Genomic DNA, 24,798 nt, shown 5'->3' with positions numbered 1-24,798 from the left:
GACTTGCCATCTAGCAGTCAGAGCACCTATCCCTGGTAATTATACCTCTACAAAGTATGTTTTAATGCATGAGAAAGTGTGTGTTTATGTTAAGGTAATGTAGTGTTTTGCCTCCCCAACCCCCATATAATCCCAGCACAGACAGAACCACCCCTCTTGCTCAAGGAAGAGTCAGAGAAGTCAGTCAAGAAGGGCAAGAGGGGTGCAGGGCAGGACAAGAATGAAATTCCCCTTTCACTCTCAAGTTCCCCTCTCTTTGTTAGCTGAACTATGGAAGATTTGGGGGGAGGAATGATGGGTCCATGAGGTGGAAGTTTCCAATGCCCATGCCAGCCTACTCTCCAAATCAAAACACTTTGCTTGCTGCTCTGGGTGTAGTATCTTTTGAGGGCACCTACCTAATGCCACTGAATTAGTGTCCACAGGGAGAACAGCAAATCCCATTCTAGTCCCCATCCACCACACAAATCAACTTTAAAAGGCGTCTAGCCCGAAAACTATTTTTTTTGGAGGGGGAATCAATTTCTTAGAAATTTCCCAGCACAAGAACCCTCAAAAAGTTTTCCTCTGATTTGGCAAGTAGTACACACTCTGGAGACGCTATTACATCTGTGGTTTTCACCCACATCTGCCAAAGTGGGAAAGTTATAGGTATTCTCATTGCCTTATAACAGTCAGTGGGGAAGGAACAAAGTTTCATTTTTTAAAAAAACAGACTGGCCCAACTGAATCTTGTGGGAGGTGCAAACCCCTTGTTTCTATTCTTCAAGTGATCACCCACCCTCATTTCTTCTGTAACCAACCAGGTCCAAATAGTTCCCAAGGTCTTCTTTCATTTACATCAGAGTTCACTGATCTTTTGATGAGCTTATAAAGTTGTGAGCAACCCCAACCCAAATTCTTAGGAATGAAAACGAAATAAAACAAAAAAGAAAAATCAATATACGATCAACATTTATTCGCTTTGGGCTCCTTTGGGAGGAAGAATGAGATATTAATAATAAAAATAATTAGTATTTATTAATACTCAAATCACCATTACTAGGAATAATAAAATGTAAGAAATAAGGAAGTAAAGAGAAAATAATGATACCATACTTTTTAGTCTTCTCTAATGAGACGGGATGGGTCTGATAGGCTTTAACGAGCATATGAATATTGGGCTGTAGTTTTCTGAGTTGGAGTCTTAATTCACCCTTTATTTCTGAGGCTCATCGTTCCCAATTACGTTTTTGCACTATGCCTCGTAAGAGTTTTCCACCTCCAGGCCCTGGTCTAACCCCTTCCGATCCCTAGGTTTTCATGCACACCTTGCAAAGTTCTATTAATCCCGGGGGGTGGTCGATATCGACCTCTTTGGGAAACCCTATTTTACATGCACTTCAGTCCTTCCATGAATGTTGCAAGTATTACCTCTGTCGTGCTTTGTATCCTCTATATGCAGCTTGCAACAAAATTACTTTGTTTCTCTTGGCCCTGTAGACCCTCCTGGTGTGGTAGCTGCGCCATTTTGCCTGGATGGCTGTAGCTGCAGCATGCCTGTGCCTCAAGCATTCACGCCAATAGCTCTGGATAATGAAACTTGCCACCTGCATCTGTTGGAATCTTCGCCTTGCCACATAGCCTCGCCAATAGGCCTGAAGGACAACTGCTGCCTTTCTTAAACAGATGGATTTGTTCAAGAACTCTTCTTTCTCAGCTTGTTTTCTTCTCCGATAACTATGCCAGTATTGCTGGAGGAACAAGAGAAAATATGTATCATCCAAACCATGGCTTAGTGCAAAAGAGCAAACGTATGGGCTCCTGGAGATGAGATTGCAACCTCTTTGTTCCTCTTTCGTAATCTTGTTGCTCTGCTGAACTAAGATAGGATATGGTTTGGCTTAGTATCGTGTCCAAACCTGGGCTTGTGGTTCAGTTCTCCCAGAGAAATTATAACCTGTAAATCATGGGACAAATCTTGGTTACAGTTTGCGGTTTGTCTGGAGAGAGATAAACCACAAGTCCAGGCAACCAGAGAAACTGAGTCAAAGTCAGCCCCTATGGGAGCCAGCAAGGTCATTTTTCATTGTTAATTCTACCTTGGCTTTGACAGCAAATGTAGTTGGAGAGATGGTTCTACATCTCCCCATGAGCCTTTTCCCCCCTCAACTGTCACCTGGCAGCAGCATTCCAGCAAGCTGCCTCAGTAGGAGAAATTGGAAGCAGGAGTCGTTCCATCAGCTCTGTTGAAAGACCAGCTCCATCAAGCCTCCTCCCCTTCAACTGTCCAATACAATTCCATCAGGCTGCCTTAGTGGGAGAGATGGAAAACAGGGCTAATTCCAACAGCTCTGCTGAAAGACAAGCTGCATCAAGCCTCCTCTCCCTCAGTTGTCACCTGGCAGCAGCCATTCCATTAGGCTGCCTCAATGGGAGAGATGAAGAGCAGCGATCATTACATCAGCTTTGCCTAAAGACCAGCTCCTTTAGGCATCTCCTACCCTAGAACTGCTGATCATTATAAGAACTACCACTTAAGAATTGGTGCCTGAGTTTGTTTTTTCCTCTTCCCTCACTGTATGTTGTGTTTTTTTAGATTATAAGCCTGTGGACAGCGATTGTGCTGTTTTAATTGAGTGCATGTACGCCACTCCAGGATCCTTTTTAGCTGAAGAGCAGGGTACAAATACTCTAAATAAATTAAATAGGCCCAGGTTCATTCAGTGCAGCTCAGCAGCAAAACTGTTGGGAAGGAGCAAAGTGACCAAAATCTCCTATCTTCGAGCTTGCACGCTTGCTCATTCACTCTAAGCCGTGGTTTGGGTTGGTTTTCACATGATGCTATTGACACCCACCTGTATGACCACAGCTGCCTGCTTCAAGTTCAGGAAGTGCCTTCTGCAGAGCATAGTGCGGAACCAGCTCTGCAGTAGAGTAATTCTTTGCAACACTTCCTCATGCAACAGGCCCTGTAGAAATTGTCGTCCCTGCTCTTTCAGGAAAACCTAACAATGTGGAGAGCAGTAAGAAATGAATATTTATTCATCACCAGATAAATGTCACTTTCCAAACATCCTAATGTAGCAATCTTAACAACCAGACACCTATTTTTGGTAAAAAAAACCCACCTATTTCTGGTAAAATAGTTGCAATGGTGTAAGTGTCAAAACACATTAAGAACTAGTTCTGTTCACCAATATTGGTACTCACAAGTGAAAAGAGACCTAATAATATCCATCCAGAGATATCACTGGCTGCACATATGTCTTATGGGGTTTTATCTTAAGTCCACAACCTGAAGGAATAAGCATGCTCACTCTCACTCTCTCACTCTCTCTCTCTCTGATAAGAATGGGGGGGGCAGATCATCACAAACTTGAAAATAAAACCTTTAAGAACCCAGCCCTGGAAGGACAAAACCCCACAAAATGCCTTTCAAGGAAAATTATGGTCACTTTTAGCTCAGAATAATCTCCCCCGGCAGACATTCTAACTGCTGTTGAGATAGTTGAAAATGAACTGAAGAGGGAGTTGCCTCCTTCTAGCATCTGGAACTACTCTGGCATGGCATAAAAGTCTTAGGGAGAAGGTGTCCTTTTGACCTAGATGTTGGCCTCATTTGAAAGCAAGACAAAAAAAGCATGGCTTAGCACGAATGAGCAAACATGCAGACTTCCAGAGAGAAAAGTGTGGCAGCTTTGCTCCTCCATGGTCATTTTGCTGATGCACTGCGCTGAGCCAAGCTAAGTCATGGTTTGGCTTACTACGTCATCCAAATCTGGGCTCGTGGTTTAGCTCTCATAGACAAACCACTAGCTATAAGCCATAGGACAAATCTTTGTTACACCTTGTGGTTTGTCTGGAGAGAGCTAAACCATAAGCCTGGGTTTAGACAACACACTAAGCCAAACCACAGCTTAGCTCAGTGCAGCAGCAAAACGAATGGGTAGAAAAGTAGCCAAAATCCCCTCTCTGGGAGCCCACACATTTGCTTATTTGAGTTAAACCATGATCTGAGGTTAGCAACGTAGTAATATTTTCTAAGAGAAAGGTTAGATACCCCTGGTTTATGGGGAGCGACAGAACTGAACAGGTCGACTCCTATAAATACCTGGGTATCTGGTTCCATGAAGCAGCAAGATGGAGTGTCCAAGAAAAATATGCTAAGGCCAAAGCAGAGAAAAACATGGGCGCACTGACCCGATTCTTTTATACAAAAGGAGGGAAATTCTTGCCAGCAGCCATCCGTGTTTACAGAACCAAGATAGTCCCTTCAATTCTCTATGGGGCACCAATTTGGTTCCCATACCTCAAGGGTTCACTTGAAGGAATTCAATCTTTTTTTCTCAGCTCCATTTTTGGTGTCCCAAGATGTGTTTCTGGAGCTACCCTCAATCTGGAGGCTGGCCTTAACTCTCTGTAATACTCAGCTTGGGTTTGTGTTATTCAATACTGGCTTCGCTGCTGCCTTGCGGACACCCACAGCCCCTTTACATCCCTGGTAATGAGAGATTCCTTTGAGCCATCTTGGGCAAAGGCGGTAGCCAAAAAAGTTATCTCAGTAGGTCTCTCTCCCTCTGATTTGCTCTCTATGGAGCTTGGAAGTGCCAAGGTGATAGTTAAACAGAGGCTAGCGGATACTGACATCCAAGACCACTCGGCAGCTGTCCAGGGCCCCTGCTCCCCCCTGACATTGGGCCTATCAGGACTTCCTTGTAAAGATGGAATGCCCTATCTTAGTTGGTTATCTATTCCCAAGTATAGGAGGGCATTTTCATTGGCCCGATTTAATGCCCTACCATCTAAACTCTTGGAGGGCAGATACAATAAAATCCCAAGCAACAATAGACGCTGTCCCTGCGATAACGTCGAAGTGGAGTCTATCTTACATGTTTTGTTCAACTGTAGATATTATGCAGGGCCCAGAAAAGATCTAATATACCCAATTATGCAGTCCTTCCCTGGCTGTCCCCTTGAGTCTCTTCTGATCGGTCTACTTGAGGGTTCTGACAAGGCAATTACCGTGCAGGTGGCAAAATTTCTGAACCTGGCCATTTTAATCAGATCCTGTAAGACTGTAAATGGCAAGTAACTCAATTGGATTGTTTTTTTGTCTGCTTTAGTTTCTGATTTCAAGCATTTTTATCTTTTATCTTTAATATTTAATACCATGTTTTTGTATTTGTGGTCGGTCAATTGTAAATAAAGATTGTTGTTGTTGTTGTACATGTGAACTGAGTCACTGTGTACCTGAAAAGCCCAACTTAGGTTCTGGCAATAGGCTACAACCATAAATGATCTATGTACTGTACATGTATGAGACAAATGTAGCTGAGACTTGGAACTTACCATTGTTCGCCCCACTTGATAATTGTCTGGACTGGTATTTGTTTTTCTCAAGAAATCTTGAATGTTTTGCCGAGATGGAATAGTTCCTCGTGGAAGAAGAACATGGAAATGGTCTACAAACTCCTGGAAAATTAGATACACTGTTACTTAATACATTTTGTTACTGTATTTTAAGCATTCATTATGGTCAACTGTATCTATGGAAACACATTTGAGTATACAATTCCATCAGGCTGCCTTAGTGGGACGGGTGGGAGGCAGGAATCATTCAATCACCACTGCTGATTTTGTATTTACTTCTCAATCCTCTTCACCCTTTAGCAAGCAACATTGCCAAATAGCAGCTGTAGCTCACAAAAAAGATTCCCAGTCACAGCTTTACATGCCTGCAAGCACTAATTCGACATGGCAATTTGCTCTGCCAAATGCATCATAGTTAGCTCCAGGAATACTTTTCATACACTTACGCATTCACCTACATTTAAATCAAGGAATCGTCGAAGTAACCAAAATGCCTTGGGGTCCACTGCACCAGTAACCTTCAGGAGAATCGAATGAACATACTCTAACCTGTAAAGTATATTTGCAGCTATATCCTGACTGTCGAATGCGCACTGTCTCTAGCATCCCCGTGTACCGTAGCTGTCTAAGCACCAGGTTGTCACTGAACCTCAGAGGAAGCTGAAAAAGTAAAACATAGAAGGGTCCTACAGTTAAACACTGACTTCAGATTCAACCAGGTTATCAGGCTTGCATGGGTGATAGTGATGGGCCACCAGGGCTCACAGGTCCTTTCCAGGCACCAACCAGGAAATGGCTCCTGAGGAGGCACATTTGGACATTGCCTGAGAACTCTACCTGTGGAACAAGAAGGGTAGGGCACTCTCAGCCGTCTGCCTGATGGAAGGGAAGGAGCCTAGCTGCTGTGCCTCAGGCTGAGTGAAGGTTGTGGGGACAGGAAGGACATAAAAAGCTTGAAAGAAGGAAGAATGGGGAGAAGCCAAGTGAAGACATGGGGAACAGTCTGGGCAGCTGTACCCCTAAATAAGACTCTCCACAGAGATTTGGGGAACTTGGTACTTGCTCCCATCAGAAGCCTTCTTCAGGGAATCCTCCTAAGCTCCACTGAGTGTGGCCAGGGCCTATTTACCTAGCCCCCCCATCCCTAGGGAGGCATGAGTCCTGGACATAAGCCTGCTTAGGCTAACAGCAAAGAGGACCTCTTGTCCTCTTTGGTGAGAACCTTCCCTAGAACCCTGAGGCGATTCTAGGAGGATCTGCCTGTCCCTGGGGTAAGGCATTTATTCCTGGGGAGACCAGAGTGAATAAAATGAGTTGGAAGCTCTGCATAAAGCAGTGATCCAGGAAGCAAACGGCTACTGATGAAAGCCTTTTACTCATTGTTGAAAGGAATCTGGTCTCAAGGCAAAAGCAAAAATGGAGACCTAAAACAGGACTGCATCCAAACCCCAACTCAACAGTCCTGCAACTCTTTCTCAACTGCTACAGAAGCTCATATTTCCCTCTTTCCCCAGAGTTGTACTTTTTTTTAACTTAACAGAACAGTAACTTATGAACAAACAAAAAAGACAAAGTTTAAGACAGACTGTATATTAACATTCAGGCAGACTCAGATTACCTTTCACACATACAAAGGACCAGAGGTGAGTTGGCGCTGCCTTTGAAGCCTTTGCTGGATGTGACCCATGAAAAGCATGGAACCTACCTCCTTTGATGTGCCCCTTCCCCAGGAGTACAGAACAATGGTTTAAACCAACAGATATTAAAAGAACAATTCCATTCCTTGGGGTGCATCTCTGTGTGCAACTTAATTATATGTACACAAATTTCACAAAAATTTATATTTAGCTGCATTGCCTCAAGGTTTAAGAACATTTTTCTGGTTTCACAAAGACATAACACTTCTGCCCCTTTTAACATTAAAATTACTTTTGAAATCTGACAGTGGTGTATTTTTTGTCTAAACCAATGCTAACACTAACTATGGTTAGCTTCAAACCAGAGCATGCAAGAGGTCTGCTTTTGCTTTCCTTTTTCATTAATTGCAGTATAGCACTGCATTCAAACCCAAACTGTAGTTAATCTTCACTACAGTTGTTTGGAACAAGCCAATTTCAAACCATGAATTGTGAAGCTGGTAAATTTAGGTAAATTTAACCAGGTTTGAACAAAATGACAAGCTTCAGTCAGTGCTGGAGACACGTGTAAGGGGAGCACAGAAGCTGATGTTTTGGTCTTTAAGAGCCACTTTGAATATCACGATAATGTATATAATTCATAATCCTTCAATGCTTGCCAAGAAATCCTACTGCCCTCAAAGCCAGCAAATTAAACCCTGCAATTAAAGCAAAATGTGGGTAGAATCAATGTACACCACCAAAATTATCTCAAGAATGTGTCATGCTTTCATCAAGTAGATAGTAAGAGCAGTTTCAAATTCACCACCAATACTTGATTGACAGATTGATGCATAAAATGAAGATTAAAATTCTAAGAGGTTTCATTTTGACAGTTTATTCAATACTAACATTTCTAATACAGTCTATGCTGAGGAGGAACTTTCCAGTGACAGTCAGTCAGATCTCAGCACCTCAAATCCAAAGTGGGTTTTACTATAGTTCACAATTATGTTACATTAAAATTATGTTATTTTAAAATGTGTGGAGTTTTTTGCTATTTAAAATTTTATCATCTATAAGTAACTGCATAGGCAATCCCTAGATTGTGCAGAATCATGGAGAGATCTTGACAGAGGAGATGAAGCCAGACGCCTTTATGTTGTCAGGTTTCTGATGTAGGTCCTGATCCATCCACTCTGCTAAGAAGCCAGGCTCTCCCTCCATCAAGTCACCTTACAGAGCCAGGCTGTGTTGGGGATACAGGGCCATTATCAGCTATGCTGAGAAGTCTGTGAACTCTATCCATCAACTGTCACCTGGAAGCAGCCACTACATCAAGCTGTAATACATGAAGGAGAAGACGCAGGGCCAGTCCACTGGTACAGCTGAGAGACCAACAACTTATGAAAAGAGGACTTAAAAACAGCTGAATCCCCATTGCTGATAAAGCAGGTTGGTACTGAGAATTACTGCTATGCTGATCTCAAAGAACAAAAGGGGGGGGGAAGGCAGAAGTTACCTTTTATTACACACTTGAAAGCTTGTAAAAGTTACAAAAGCTTTTGAATTATAAGGTCTCCCCTGTAACAATCCAGCCAAACTGATTTTCACTGTGGATTGCTTGGAACTGGGGAGGCATTTACCTTATCAGCATTGGAACGAATGCATTTGACAAAATAGGGCTCTGCTTGGCCAAGGGTCTCCATCAGTTTGGTAAGCGATGCCTAAAGTAGAAAATAAAATAATAGAATTGGCTTCTGTAGCAATTATTTTGGTAAGAAATAACACTTTGCCAAACCTCCTCTAATCCTATTTCTAAACTATAATTTAACACACACATGAAACAAACTGTGATAACATTGCCTCTTATCATAACATTCAATGACATGAAAAATGGCTTCGCTATACAAAGCACAATAATGGCATTGAGGCAACTGTGATTCCAGGTACATTCCACACAGTAGCTTGGATGTGAATACCCCGCCTCATTCCAAAAGCCACAAAGAATAAACATGAAACATAATATACACCCAGTTATTCTGACCCTTCATCTAAACTGAAACAGATTCCAGTGTTATATATTAGTAAGAGGATGCTTCTCCTATGATATAACAGCTCTAAAATTGAATAACTTAAATTTTGTTGGATTCGTATTGTGCTATGAATAACAATGTATTGTCTCCAATATTTTTTTAGACACAGACGCTTAGCATGCACCAGATATATTTTACATATATGTAAATCTTCAAATGCATTCCACTGGATCTGAACTAAGACAATGGCATGCATGCCTTTCAGTATTTCTCCTTCTGGAATGCTGCATATTTTATTATACAGTGCAGTTTCATTTATATGCTTGAGACACAAACAGATATTCCTGGAATATTGAAACTTCTAATTAAGAGGGTTACATGGCTGTTTAGAGGACATGATATTGCTGAAATTGAACCAGCAATGGAATAAATTGTACAGATAAGGTGATATACAAGAACTCATGTCAACTCTATTGAGGGTCCATATGGACTTAGCACTTACAGACTATACCAAGTATGAAGTCTGATGAACATATGAAGTTGCCTTATATCAAAATCAAATATGACAATCAGTCCATCTAGCTCACTATTGTCTAGACCAGTGTTCTTCAACCTTGGGTCCGCAGATATTGATGGACTACAACTCCCATCTTCCTTGATCATTGACCATGCTGTCTAGGGATGATGGGAGTTGTAGTCCAACAACATCTGGGGACCCAAGGTTGAAGAACTGTGGTCTAGGTTGACTAGCAGAACTGTCTAGAATCACAGGCAGAAGTTTATTCTCAGGCCTACGACCTCAGGTCCCTTTTAAAAATGGAGACACTAAATGACTTAGCTTGCAACAATCTTTTTCTTAATACCAATCAGTTACCTAGTGAACTTACACAGGGCTAGAAATGCCCAGAGGCAAAATAAAAAATTTCAAGTGATGTAAAAAATTATATGCTTTAAATTGGTAACCTGCATTGAGCAGGGGGTTGGACTTGGTAGCCTTATAGGCCCCTTCAAACTCCACTATTCTACAATTCTATGAAAAATTAATGTGATACCCGGGGACAATAAGCAAATCAAGAAGAGATGAGTGGATTGTGTTCCAGTCGATATTGTATCGTTCTCTATAATTCCTCTTGAAAATATATCCTTCCACATGTTTTTCTTAAAGTTAAACTTCATGAAATTAACAATTTTAAGTAACCTGGAACTGTGCACTGATGCTGGGGGGCTTCTTCTTCTTGTGAAGATGGAGAAGAGACTTTGTAATACGGTCATGTAGGGTCAGGTTTGTCAAGTGCTTGAGCGATTTCACTTCCAGCAAGTGCTAAGAAATACAAACATAACTTTGGTTATGAGAATCTTGAGCCAACATAAATATAAATCCTTGCAAGAAAGCAACTGTAGAATGCGAGTTACCAAATATGGCACCTACAAGCTCACATGCCTTCCCTGTTGCCCATAGGGTCTTGTCCCCCCTGCTGAAATCAGGCTTGAAAGAATACTTGCATTGTAGCCAATAGATGGCTGTTTTCGAGTCTAATTGTGATGCAGTGGAGTGATTTCAGGGGGCCTCACTTTAGAAGCCAGAGAGGTAACTTTTCAGGGTATCAACTAGGTAGTTATGACTTAATTTCCCCCAACCAGATGTGGCCCTCTCAAATTGCCCCTCTCCCAAAGCCTAACTGTTGTTGGGGTGGTGGTGGTGAGGTGATCAGGCTTGAAAAAAGCAAAAAATTATTTGTCCAAGCCTAATTTTTGGCAGGGGGTGAGTTAGCATGCAGTTGCAATCTGTGTGGTTGTGGCGCTCATAGCAGTTTTTCTGGATTGCAAATGTGTCCAGAGGCCTAAAATGGTTGGCTACCCCTGCTGTAGAGTCTGTTGCCTAAAATGCTAAGTCATGGGTGGGGAACCTCAGGCCAGAGGGGCAAATATAGCCCTCCAAACCTCTCTATCTGGCCCTCAGGCCACATCCTGTTCCTGCCCTGCCCCACATCCTCCTTGATTGCTTTTGCTTGGCTGGAATTGTGTCCTTCAGTCATGATAATGCCTTTTGCTTTCCTAGATCGAGAGATATGGGTGCGTGTGCACGTGTAGAAACCTCTGGCATGTGTGGCTGGAATATAGCCTCCTGTACAAAGGTAAAAGTCACACCTGTTGCTCTATCCACTTTTGCCTGTGGCCCCACCACCAGGCAGTCCCCAGAAGGTTGCTCCTTTGGAATGTGGTAGCCCTCAGACTGAAAAAAGGGTCCCTGCCCCAACACTAAATGTAGGGCTATAAGCTCTGAACATGTCTCAGCACTACATTCTTGTCCCTGACCTCAATATTGGACATTAAGGAATTGGAATTAGGATAAAGAACAGCTGCAGTACTTATAAAGAACTTTGTCCTGCTTTTTAATCAAGCTGAAGCTCCAGGCAGTTTGTGAAAAGTAAAGGCCAAAACAAAACTAAGAATAAAGCCAAGTTAAAAATACATATACAGCTCCTAAAACCACCACAGATAAAAACCAACAGCTATCCACAATTAAGAACTGCTATTGAAGCAACATTCAGTAAACTAATTAAAATGTCCTCAATTAGTTAACAGCACCGTACACTTTTATAATTAAACTTCAGAGACTGGAGTTTAAAACTTGATCCTCAATTTCTTTAGTAATCTACAATAGAGGTTCATGTTAAACCACCCCCAAACTCTGGCACATTTTAGCAAACAAGATAATTCACAGCTACTCTTTGTACAAATTTCCCCAGACATTATCTCCATGTAAGAAAAAAGCAGATAAAAATGTGTGCACAACCACTTTCCAGTTATATAAAGTGTACGCATGGTGTGCACATCACCAGGACACTTTCTCTATGCTTTTTCTTTCGAGGAGGGAAAATCCCTGTAAAATCAGCATTCTTGAAGCGGCTCTACGTTAAATATGTTAGCAGGTATTTTGGCCCAGGCACTCTCACCTTTGGAAGGTTAGGCTTTGTTTTGAAATTCTTGTTTCGCCTAAGAAAAATCACAAGAAGGTCCATATTAAAGTACCAGGGACATTAATGCTAATTTGCAAACTTCTCACGAAATAAAAATTTGCTTCTGCTGTAACAGCTAAACATGTTCTGACGATGTGTCAACAAGTCTAGAATGAGTGTTGTATTTAGGTGCTCCCTCACGTCCTTGAATGTGCAAGTATGTGCAAATATTTGCAGAGATACTGAACTGAAAATACAAATTTCATGTGTTTTTTCAGACCCACTCAACTCCTAGGGACAGGTCTCCTTACAATCTAGAGAACAGCACTATACTCTTTGATGAGTAACCTAAGGAATCTATCTAACCAGATGCTGAATTTTTTTACTTGCAGCCTTGAAGGGCTACATCAGGAGTGGGGACCTTTGGCCTTCCAGAGTTTGCTGTACTACAACTCCCAAAGACCCCAGCATGGAGTTGTAGTTCAGCAACATCTGGAGGGTTAAATGTTCCCTGTCCCTGGGGAATGTGATGCAATTACAATACTTTCACAAATATTTAAGAAAGGTTTAAATTTAAATTTTAAGAGATCCTGCTCATAATAAAAACTTCGGCACTATTAATCAGGTCATTGTTCAGCTCTCAAGAACAGGATAGGGGAGTGCTGGATGCCTAGAAGAGCTTGTAGGTCTTCCATGTTGTTTCAGGAATTCCAGTGTCCTGCAATCTACATCGTCCTGATTTAAGATACACCCCGACTCTTGAGACTCTTCAAACAGTAAATCTGTGTCCTTCAGGCGATGGATGCTGAAGTGCAACAGGAACCTCTCTTATCCCACCTTGTCCCATATTTGTTGTTATCCCTAGAGATCTATCCATCTTTGTTACAAAAGACAAATATTGAACTAACATGAGAATGCCATGGGCTCTCTCCAAGAGCTTGCTGTTAGTTGAATTCACAAATATCCCATCTTTGTCGAGTAAACTGCTATGGCTGGAGAATTTGCTCTGCCGGACACCCATTCTGCTGTTCCAACCAACTCCATACACATCACTGCATTGTGGGAAACAAGTACACTTTATTGTTTAGCTTTCACAAACAATATATCAGGTATAAAAAAAGAGAACTATATTTTTAAAAAGTCATTATTTCATATGTAAAGTTCTTTCTCCAGCAGTTTCACTTATCACACAATCTAACTTACCGCTGGCTTTTCTCATTGATAGTGTTAACTCCCTGCAGATCTGAAAGGGGTGTTCTTGGACGTTTCCGGGCAATACCTATGGCAGCATATCAACAAAAATGTTAACATTCTATTTAGTATGAAATCAAATCTCTGCATCAAGGAGGAAAAAAATCAGATTGCAACATGTGCTGAAAATGGTACATGCTGGGAATTCCAGGGGAAGGGGGAGGGCTGTAAAGAAGGAGCCATGGCTGGAAGATGGTATAGTTGACTTGTGCTCTTAAAATAAAGAAATTATGTTGGTTTGCCACAGAATCTACTTGCAATCCTGCATATGAACCATCTTTTCAATTATTTCTTGAAAAATGCACATCTTCATATCCAAGACACAAAACAAAGGGAAAGCTTATCAGTCACGCTTGGTTGGCATTAACAGCACTGACCTCCACAGGTAACCATTTACAAGAAAAAAACAGAACTACTAAAGAGCCACACCAATAAAGTATTCTTTTCTGTGTCAGCTGCTCTCTTGACAAATGCAAACCATATGAACACCACAAATTCTTGCAAAATTAAGCCTCTGGATTCTAATAGCAGCTTAGCAGTAGCAAGTTAACTGGAAAATCATCCTTATACACTGTGTTGGCACAACCCCCATATGACCTAGAAGCAGAATTACAAGGAGCATAATTCACTATTTTGGTCTGGCCATTTTTTAAAATAAAGCTCATCTCTATGGAGCCTTGTCTTACCAACAAATGATGTTGCAATATATTTTACTGAATATAAGATACACTCACTTCAGCTGTTCCATATTAAGAGCTACTGCCTCTGATGCAAAGCAAACTATGCAGTATTTAACATAAACATGTTTTTCCTTCAGGACAAAGACTGAAGATCTCACTACCTGAAAACACAAGGCTATGGGGGAGGGGTCCTAACTTATACTACCAGTCTTAAAATTGGTTTAATAGCTATTTTGTCTTTCCATAAATTCTGGGAACTGTAGCTCAGTAATGGGAGGAGGGCTAGGAATCTTTAAGAAAGAATTCAGAGATGGTGTAGCACAGTGGCAAAGAGATTCAGCTATGAGATTCAGGCAAACACTAGTTCTAATCTCACCTCTCCATCATGCCACAACCTCTCAGCTGCAGTACTGACCTAGTTTACAGTGTTATTCTAAGGATTAGATAATAATGTATAAGAAGCACTTTGAGCACTAAGTATCCTCAAATTGGATTCATATGGGAGTCAACTGGCATAACACAAATATAAGCTTGCAGTTTCACATGTATTTCATTGCCTTCTTTAGAAAGTAAGAACATAATCAAAGCTAAGCTCTAGAGAATGCTGAAGAGGGGTAAACTTAAAGCTTAAATAGAAATGGAATCCTTAGACCCAATCACCTGGTATGAAATGACACAACATTTTAGGTAATCAGATTTGCAAAACAAGTTTACTGGTTTGATTCCTTTTAATATAATGTTCTGAAAATGAGTACTCCCCCGAAGGGATAGAAGCAATTAGCAAAGAACATTATTAATGGAGAGAAGCAAGCAATGGCATACCCAGGGATCTCTACTGGGACCAATGCTACTTAAGTTACTCATAAGGGCCTGAAGTCATGAGTAAGCAATGAGGCAGCCAAGTTTGCAGAGGACATCAAACTGTTGAGGATGGAAGAAACTCAAGCAGACCATGGATGAATACAAAAGATAATTTGCCAAACAGTAAGTTATCACAGTGTACATCTAACTATCTGGTAACCTGTTGTCTGTAAAACCATACAATGTCTTTCCAACCTGATCAGAAATCTAATGAACGAAGGATTTAAGTTTCTCCTCACCATTCGACAGGACACAGATGACTAGCGTACCAAGTGGCTACATATAAACTGTGGTAAAGTTGAAAGCTGGTAAACAGGCATCTGTGAAAAGCTCCAAAGCAGACAAGCGGGCAACAAAATGGCAGCTGGGATATTGATAAAGACAACCAGTATCATAACACCCTTATATAAAATCTAGTGTGCAACTATATTTGAAACATTTGGGTGTGGTTCTGGCCATCCCTTCTTAAAAAAGAATAATGTAGAGATCAAAATAGTTTTTTTTTAAAAAAGGCAACTAAAGTAATTAAGGAGTTGAAGCACTTTCCCTAAGGGGAAAGGCTAAAGCACTGAGACTTTGAATTTGAAGGAAGATGGAAGAAGGGCACAGCAAAGACTTTTAAAATTATAAATGGTGTGGAAAGTGAAAAGAATTTTTCTTCTTCCCTCAGCACCATAACTCAAGCTCACCCAATGAACTTGGTTAGCAGAATATTCAGGACAAGCAAGAGTATATTTTTACACACAGCATAAAACAGTTTATGGATTTCATTAGCACAAGGTGAAGATTACTGACTTTAACGGTTTTTCTAAAAATGAGAAATGCACTGAAAACACACCTAATCAACAGCTATTGCCCTTGACTAGATGGAGCCACTATATTGTGAGGGAGTATCTCTCTGAATGTCGTCTTGTTCATTCTATATCATGCATTCTTACATTCAGACACTGTGTGAAACTCTAGGGGGAAAACCATGTTACGCAAGACCCATGCAACCCCTCACTCAATTCACATCACACCGTCCATTCAGTACTCCTTATAATCAACACTTACCATCCATACCACCTTCAGAGGGAACACCAACCTTTATGGGGGATGGTACTCCAGAAGATACTCAGCATACACATGAGGGAAAGGCATTACCTTTATTAAGAATATCAGCAATGTGGCATCTCTATGAATCTTTATAGCACAACTATAAAAATTGAGGTCTATGAAGGCACGAGGGTCCAAGCTTCCCTGGAACCCAACATACTGAATAGCCAAATCACTTCTGCCCAAGTAGTCAGGCAACTTTGGAAAGAAACTTTTTTTGTATCTCTTATTTGAAGCGTCTGAAATGGTGATGCACCTACCATTAAGGTGAAATGGTTACTGCATATGCAAAGCTGTTTAATGCGCAAGTTAGCACCATGGTACCCTTCAGTAGGCTTTCAATGTAATTATAATACTGAAACACCATGCGCTACTGTTTATGGCAGAGGGTGTTATGTTTCATGCTGCTGGACCCCTTCTCCTCCCACAACAGGAATCCAGCCATCATTAGTATCAAAGGCAAACAGGCCTGGTTTTCATGCAGGACTAGTTTATTATGTAACAAACGGAAGTGAGGAGAAGGAAATGGAGACCAAGTGCCTGGAAAACTGCAGGAGTTTTCAAGATATTTTTAGCAATTTATCTATATATATATCCATATATAAATGCTACTATATAAAACAAAAAGGGGACCAAATCCTGGTCAAATCCTGCCAAAAAATTCTAGCTGGAATACGAATGCAGATTAGAATATTACTCTATCGAAAAGCTTTTAACCAAAGTCTTGGAATTCACAAGTATTCACAATCAATAATTCCTTTGGGGAAAATGGTTCCATGCCTTAATCAGGTTCACATACTGGATATATCTTTAGAATTAAGGTAAAAACAGGATTGAGAGCATCCATTCAAACTTCTAGGTCCCGTCCTGCCTAGAAATTCCCAGGAGAAACTCACTAAAATCTCCCCCATGTTCTAAGATGTCTACCATTCAAGATGACTTAGGTTCTGCATTAGAAAGTCCCAAGCATGGTTGTCCACCCTTGCTACTAAGTATGCTCCTGGTTTCCATTTCCTGCTGTGTTTGAGTGTCATGTCAGAGAGATGGTGGGATATGGCGCCTTACTGTACTTCTCCTCCTTGCATCTCTGCAGGATCTCTAAGCTCCTCTGATGAACTGGGTGATGGAGAAAGCTAAAACTATCCACACTTTTCAAAACCGCATCATCATGCCCTTGGAAAGCAAAACAAAAACATGGAGAGAAGAGAAAGATTACATAAGCAGAGACCATTGAAGAGTCAAGAACAGTGCGGACAACTGCCTTAATGACACAGAATTGTTTAAAAGTCACTATTGCTTTCTGCCAATTTCATCATTTTTAGCAGTTCTGATAACTGCACAAGACAGAGATGGACTAATTTTTTATTGAAGCATTACAAGGCAAGTCTTTGCAAGGCAATGCTTTGGAGAGCTTCTCTTCAATTGTGAAAAAGAAAGCTACAGCTGAAATCCTTTTTCGTAAATTGGCATCAACAATAAAACAGCATGGCAAATTATAACGCATGGCTGTGATATGAGTTAATATTTACATCATAGCATTTTCATAAAATATCATGACATACTATGCATTTCTATGCTTAATGGGATTAATTAGCTCATAAAATTATATAAAATTATAAAAAATATATTTAAAATTATATTAACACAACTCTTAACAGCTAATTTAAAATGCAGTATTAGGCAATGCCCCTTAGAAAAACTGTTAATCCTAAATGGGTAACTGATGTGGGCTGGGCCTTACTGACAGATATGGTATAGTGTGTTGAAATGTGGAAATTCAAAACAAAAGAATTATTGCTATTATTATTATATTATATGGCTCTTACAAATTTTAACTTTAAAACCGATAACTATCAACCGTGTCTCCAGTAATACTGATAACTTTACTTGTATTTCCAGTCTTGCATAAATCCAGCACTCAAGAACCAAATTCTGCATGAGGGATCTCATAATGCAACACAGGCCTGTTTAATCTGCAGAATTTATTCTAGGTGCTCACTTTGTTACAGTTCCTTTACTTTTAAGCACCACTAGTTATTATTAGCTTCAGGTATGACTCATGTTACTGGTGGCCCAATGTAATTAGGAAGATAAAGACTATATTGCAGTAATTCTACAAAATGTTCAAAATGACAAGCAAAATGTTCAGTGTAATTATTATAATATAAAGATTGACTTTTCACTTGGCCGGATCAATTCTTGTCTAGGGACCAGGGTGGGGAAGTTACAGGGCATGTGGTCTCTGACACTGTGAGCTTTGGAAGTATTGGTGCTGGACATCAGGGGCCCTTTTATCAAATCTGTTATAATTGGGCCACCTTTGTATTCCAACTAGAGGTGCTTCCGGACTGTCACTATTTTGTAGGTGGGATTCAAACACATAATTCAAGTTGCACGTTGAAGTGTATTTGGTGCTCTCACATAGCAAAATGTAAATCTATTGCCTTCAAGTCGATTCCGACTCGTGGCGACCCTATGAACAGGGTTTTCATGAGGCTGAGAGGCAGTGACTGGCCCAAGGTCACCCAGTGAGCTTCATGGCTATGCGGGGATTCTAACTCTGGTCTCCTAGGTCATAGTCCAACACCTGACTTTTTGCAATAAGGAAAATGATGGGAAAATGCACTGGAAAGCGTAGGATTATAATTGCTTGATGCAATATCATAAAACCTCTCTGCAAGCAAGCAAACCAAATGCTCTAATGAACAGACTACATCATATAACCTCCCCATGAACTTTGTGCAAGCAAATACTCAACAAACAGGTCATTTGGATGTGTCCTTGATGGTGCAACGGTAGAAGAGACTGACAGAAGGGCTGTATTAGACTGAATACATTTCAGAACAGCTGTAGCCTATTTCTTGGGAGACCACAAAAAACCCCTTCCTTTTTAACTGGATGCTGCATATTTAGTATATGCGCTTCACTGGGTGCCTCACCATGTTAACTGCTAGCTTTTAGAATGGGCTATAGATTACAGTATCTTTATCTTTTGCTGACTTCACTGGTACTAGCCAGCAGAAATGGTTACATAATGAGGAATAGGGATTACACTGACAATAACACAGGATAGCTAAACACAACACAAAACAGAAAGATATGCCAGATACCTAAAGACAATCTCTTGTGCAATAGAGAAGGGTAGCTATTTAACTATGCAGCATTATACTGACACAAATGTTTAAGATAGAGGATAAACCGAGAATTACAGCAAAATACAGTATATTGGACCAATGTTACAGGGACATTACAACAGTGCAAATAATCTCTTGGCCTAAAATTTTCAACATCATCTGAAGATCATAATATTAAAAGCCAGGGTTTGCATCCATAATGATTTGACACTCCCACTTGAATCTGACCCATTTTAATGTGCAAAAGGTTTATCAATTTTCAGTATGGATGGCTGATATTTCTTCACTAAAAGCTGAAATATAACAGTCGAAAGATGTGAGCTTTTTTTTAACCTTCAGCTGTCAGAATAACACTTGCCACTATAAATAAGTGTAGAAGGGCCACAGTATCACTTACTGAGTTAGCAGAAGAAAAGCACAAACCACAGACAGTTGCATCCATTCAACTCTAGAAAGCTCACAGATGTATATTAAAAGCTATACTACAAGAACAGAAGTGCAAACAGCTACCGAAGGAAACACTGCAAATAAACATTAACTGGAAGTTAACACAGAGCACAGAGCTTTTTCACTACTATTCAACGTCATTAGCACAAAAAGAACAAAATTAAGTGACACAGACGCAGGCATGAGATACTTATATGTACCATAAACATAACTTTAAAAGCTCTCTCAGATACTATTTCCTATTGCTTTCTGATTGTCCATGAGATGATGTTCCATACACCTATAGACAAAGCAGTCTTTGCAAACAACAGTCGTCCATGATTAGGAAAGTGAAGCTAAGTCTGCATGTGGAATACTCACATCAAGAGTACCAGCTCTATCAGATGCAAAACATTAAAATAAAAAAGCCCTCACTATTCCACTGAATGCTTTCAGATATGCTCCATTTTACAGTTGTAGTAATAAAAACTGATGAACCACAAGGGTCCAAAGCTTAATTTTTCACACAATCATTGTGACCAGCTGGATCAGAGTTGCACTAGGAAATGTACCACTTCTGAAAACTGCCCCTTCTCAAAACTGCTTTTCCCTACAGGCAGCTACTTCTACGTTATACATGCATGTGTAACATGTAGCTTGGTCAGAGTTAAAAGCTTTTAGCATCCTTTTTTGGTATATAATCTTTATTGATTTTCTGAATAAAATTTACATTGTGAAATAACAGTTTCTGTCATTTTTTTAGCATCCTTTTTAGTCATCCAAAAGGAAAGTCGATTGCCCCTTTCCCCCGAGTTCCCCGTTTTAGAAATATCACATCAACTTGCATTGTGTGTATTTAATTCTTAGAAATATTACAAGCTGCAAGAGATGAATACCTGTGAACCCTCAGTGAAAGCAGATTAGTTGGTCTTCCCACACAAATTTCAGGCAAAAGCAAACTGAAAACGTGTCCCACACGTGAAGAACATGTCCTTTTTGTAGCTCCTCAGCATATGTACTCACAGCAAGACAGACATGTGTATGCCATATATATCTGCAATGTGTACATCTCCCCCCCCCCATGAAAGCAATACCTTGTGCAACAGCCAAATTCTTGCTCTTCTAGCTATGTAGTTGATAGACAAGTTTATACCTGTGCCACAAAATCTACATTTCTGCAACTGTGGGTTTTTGAACAACGTAACTAGCAGCTACAATATACTTGGAAGGGGTCAGCCCATGATGATTATTGCAAAACGGACTAAAACATGATGCAAAAATCCACTACTCTGTTTCTAAATGAGCAGCTGCCAGATTTTATGACACTCATAAGCATATTTACAAAACTAATATCCTGAGCAACTTGTGATTAAGCACCAGAGATTTTCTAAGAAAGGTTCTTTAGTATAAATGTTTATACATGAAGTAGAGTATGTAACAGCATCTGCAGATGCCCTGTATGAATCTTTCCAAAGATTATTCGTTTTCAGCTTTGAAAGGAAAAAGGTCCCCAAAAGCAAACAAAGGAAAAACAAGAACAAGGCTCACAAAAACTGATGTGCATCTTAAAGAAAATATCTTCAAAAATTCAGATCAATGTAGATCTATAGCCAGTTGGCCTGTTGTTGCTTTTTTGGGGCAGGTGTACTCAATGGGCCTAAGAGGCAATATACAAAGGTTTACTGGAAAACCAGGACAAGGAGATAGTTATGGCCAGTTCACAATAGCCAGTGGGCCCCATGCAAACAGCCTGAGCAAGTGGGGCTTCATAGCTGGGAGAAATTAATTTTGCATTGATTAAATGTCAGAAAACGTTTTAAAAGGCCTCTCTATTGTAGAAATACAATAGTAGTGGGTAATAATAATAATAATAATAAAATTTTATTTGTGAGTCGCCTATCTGGCCGAATTAACGGCCACTCTAGGCGACGTACAACTTCACAGTAAAAATACAATAAAAGCCAATGAGGACCACAACAATAATAATATTACCATATTAAAAACTAACCCACCCCAGAGGTCCCGTAGGCCTGCCTGAACAGCCAGGTCTTTAAGGCCTGGCGGAAACCTATCAAGGAAGGGGCATGGGTAACTTTTTCAGCCCAAGCACCACTTTGACAGTTCATCACTCCTCCAAGGACTACGAACCAGTGGTGGGCATGGCGAGCGTATGCAAGTACACACAGAAACTATACATACACTCACCACATGAGGACATTTACCACACATACAGAACACACACTCACCAGACATGCAGCCACACAGCATCTCTCTCACACACGCAGCATTTACAGCTTTCCCCACTACAGTGCTGGAATGGTAGTGGTTGGAATCAGTGCCTTTTACTTTGTGCAAAGTAAAAGGGAAGCATTTCTAGTTACTCCCACCCCTATACTGGAATGGAGGAGGGGAATGCTGCCTCTTACTCTTAAAGGCAGGCAGCGGGCTTTGTCTCCTATCTCCGTGCTATAGTGCTAAGTGCTAAGATTGGAATAACGGACACACACCCCTCAGCCTGCTCTCCAGAAATCCTCTCTATAGAGCAGGCAGAGGACTTTATATTCCAATCAGATCGGGCAATAAAGCTGCAGGGACTGGCAGGCCACTTTCTATGGCTTGGTCACCTGGATCCAGCCTGCAGGATGCAGGTTACTGAATATAAGTTTATAGATTATGACTGTATCTATTCCAAAGACAGCCACTCCCCTTCTCATTTAGGGGTTTGTGCAATTCCCACTTTTGAGCACAGATTCATACTAATGCTCTCTCTGCGCAAACATAATGGCTTTTCCATTCACTCCTAAGCCATTTGAATAGAGGCTGCTGGCTAACGTGAATTGTCTCTATGTTGATACGTATGCTGAAACCTCTTCAGAGGCAGGGAGAATGTGACAACAGGATCTTTCAAAGTGTTCATTTCAAAGAGCAATCTTTTCCGCTTTTCTAACTGGCTTGTGATTCTCGTTTACATATTATCTCGTGAAAATCATCCAACCTACATTTTAAGGACAGATTATCTCCAGGCCTGTAAAGAACCTTGTTTTTTAAACAATGTTAATATTTTGTTTGAATTTTTGTGCACTGTATTCTTTTCTGATGTGTATTTGTGTTTATTTTATTTTTTTGTGAGCCACCTTGAGGGCCTTTGGCCGAAAGGCGGCATAGAAATAGAATAAATAAATAAATAAATAAATAAACCATTGGTGAAAACAAGTGCCAGGTCAAAGACCACAATCTTTGGAAGTGGGGAGGGGGTAGCAGAGAGAAGATGGTGACTTCCAATGGAACAAGCCTTCTCTAATTCGTGTTGTCATTTGAATAGAAACCGGAGAACCCTGGGTAGCCAAGAGTGACTCTAAGCTAATGACAGAGGAAGGTATCTGCATCACAGCTGCTCTCAAAGGCTTCTTCCCCAGAAAGAAACAGAAGGGCACTGCAGCTTTTTAAAAAGATATTTTATGAATAGAAATGTTTTGCAAACAAAGTGAAGCCAGCTTTTCAATGCACGATGATACCCTAAGACTTTAATTTACTATCTCCTGTTCCCCATGAAAGCAAGCAATAAATAGGTTTTAGATGGCTACCCCTCAGTGAATTATCGCCCACACATCAATACTTCTTGTGGTTTAAAATCCTCTCTGCATTCAGACTTTGCCAACAAAAGAAAAAAGACTCAGTTAAATAAGCATTCCTATCATGCATGCTGAATAAACTTTAACATTTATGTATAATTAAAAAGCTCCCAGAAGTTCATCCTAAAATATTAAGATCCATCTTATTTTTGTATTCTTGGAATCATGACATTCATCTTTTACTTGGAAATTTTTTAAAAAGATGTATAAGTAAAAGCTAATAAAACCTTGATTATTTCTGCAATACAAGATCTGAAATCAGAGGCTATCCCTCAAATACAAAGCACAGCCACCTTTGAGAGATTCAAGACGAAGAATAAATTATCTATGAAGGTAGTTACAGTATATAGCACCTACCAGTTTTCTTTTCAATGTACTGCCTTCCAGCCTCTCTAAATGCAACAGCAGCTCTGAAAAAAGCTCTGAGGACTGCCCAGCGGAACACAGCAACCGGGTCAATACCTATCATCCCACAAATAAAGGCACTCTTGCTGCTTCTTAGAAGAGCGACGATATCTGGTCTCATATGATCTGTATTTTTCTCCCGGAAATCCTAAAAAGCAAGAAAAGAAAAAGCAATATTCATCATGACCAAATGTAGAGCACGTGTTTTACATGCAAATGGTGTTAGGTTCAACCCCTGGCATCTTTAGGTAGGGCTGGGAAAGATTCCTGCATGAAACCTTGGAGAATCACTGCCAGTTAGTGTAGGACAATACTTGTTGGAAGTGGGGCAACAGCAACTCCTGTTTGGGTTCTTTTCGTTTGTGTTCCAGAAGGAAAATAGAGTTAGGGTCCTCCAGCTGGCTAGGCTTGCCTACCTTTACCTGTGCTCTTCTCTACCTAACTTCCTTCCATTGTAAACTGATATGGTCAGGAAAGCTGATCTGCCCCTCCTTCCTTTGTCTTTTTATTCGATTGTCTGAAGAGAGAGGAGACATCTTTGTCTTTCCTCTCTCTCCTGAGCCAAGTCAGGGCATTGCGCCTCCAACTTAGTTAGCTAGAACTAGGTATACCTTTCCTATCTACTATGTATTTCTATAAATAAAGTACCTTTTCTTATTTTACTAAGTCTTAAGTCTCAGTGATCTAAATGCAGGGTAAAAGCCTGCTTCTTAGGTAAATACACACAATGGCACACACGCAACTCAGACTGCTGAAGATCTCTGCATATATATACATACTGTATTTCCATAACAATACTGAACTATGTTCCTAAAACATTTGATTTCTACAAAATAGTCAGAGCAAATTATATCTACTCAATAGTATGTTGTACATCTGTTAAATGTACATGTTAAAGCTTCTTGGCCAGGTAAGGTTTTAAGAGGTCCCTGAAGCATGCTCAACATTGCTCTCTAGCATTTTTGAAGAGTTTGCAAATTAGATTTTCCAATATGCATTTCACTGCTGCCAATGCAGCCTAAGGAAAAAAAAACCTAACTTATGGGGAAATATGAATAGAGTCATATGATGACAAGAATGCAGTGGAAATCCACTTGTATGCTCTCAATATCTCCGTATAATAGTACAATAAACTCAATTTCAAGACAACGTGCATATGTTCTTCATGGGTTCTATGCATCCAAATGTGACATGCTTTTCCTACTGCAGATGGGCTTTACTGGAAGAACTGGTTGAATATTTTCATTTAAAAATTTAGGCCAAATCCATGCTCACATTCAGGTGCACTGAAGTCTCATTCAAACCAATGGGGCTTAAATCTAGGTAACCGTCAGATAAAAAAGGAAAAAC

General features: G+C 40.4%; 1 protein-coding gene across 7 annotated transcripts in view; it reads right to left on the bottom strand.

Annotated features, from left to right (window-relative positions):
- Nucleotides 1–24,798, bottom strand: part of MYO9A (myosin IXA) — a 160,740-nt gene that overhangs the window by 45,392 nt on the left and 90,550 nt on the right. For 6 of the 7 annotated variants that reach the window (XM_061595942.1, XM_061595939.1, XM_061595937.1 and 3 more), the window contains 11 exons: nucleotides 23,401–23,596; nucleotides 16,917–17,024; nucleotides 13,168–13,243; nucleotides 12,873–13,016; nucleotides 11,962–12,001; nucleotides 10,203–10,325; nucleotides 8,615–8,695; nucleotides 5,902–6,012; nucleotides 5,332–5,454; nucleotides 2,838–2,987; nucleotides 1,414–1,733 (listed from right to left, as the gene is read on the bottom strand). In XM_061595942.1, the coding sequence (XP_061451926.1) occupies nucleotides 1,414–1,733; nucleotides 2,838–2,987; nucleotides 5,332–5,454; nucleotides 5,902–6,012; nucleotides 8,615–8,695; nucleotides 10,203–10,325; nucleotides 11,962–12,001; nucleotides 12,873–13,016; nucleotides 13,168–13,243; nucleotides 16,917–17,024; nucleotides 23,401–23,596 (1,472 nt within the window). The remainder of the gene's footprint in view (nucleotides 1–1,413; nucleotides 1,734–2,837; nucleotides 2,988–5,331; nucleotides 5,455–5,901; nucleotides 6,013–8,614; nucleotides 8,696–10,202; nucleotides 10,326–11,961; nucleotides 12,002–12,872; nucleotides 13,017–13,167; nucleotides 13,244–16,916; nucleotides 17,025–23,400; nucleotides 23,597–24,798) is intronic. The other variant, XM_061595940.1, reaches the window with a different exon arrangement.

The sequence above is a fragment of the Rhineura floridana genome, chromosome 14 (genome assembly GCF_030035675.1).
Source record: "Rhineura floridana isolate rRhiFlo1 chromosome 14, rRhiFlo1.hap2, whole genome shotgun sequence".
NCBI lineage: Eukaryota > Metazoa > Chordata > Lepidosauria > Squamata > Rhineuridae > Rhineura > Rhineura floridana.
This window is presented reverse-complemented; position numbering and strand designations above follow the sequence as displayed.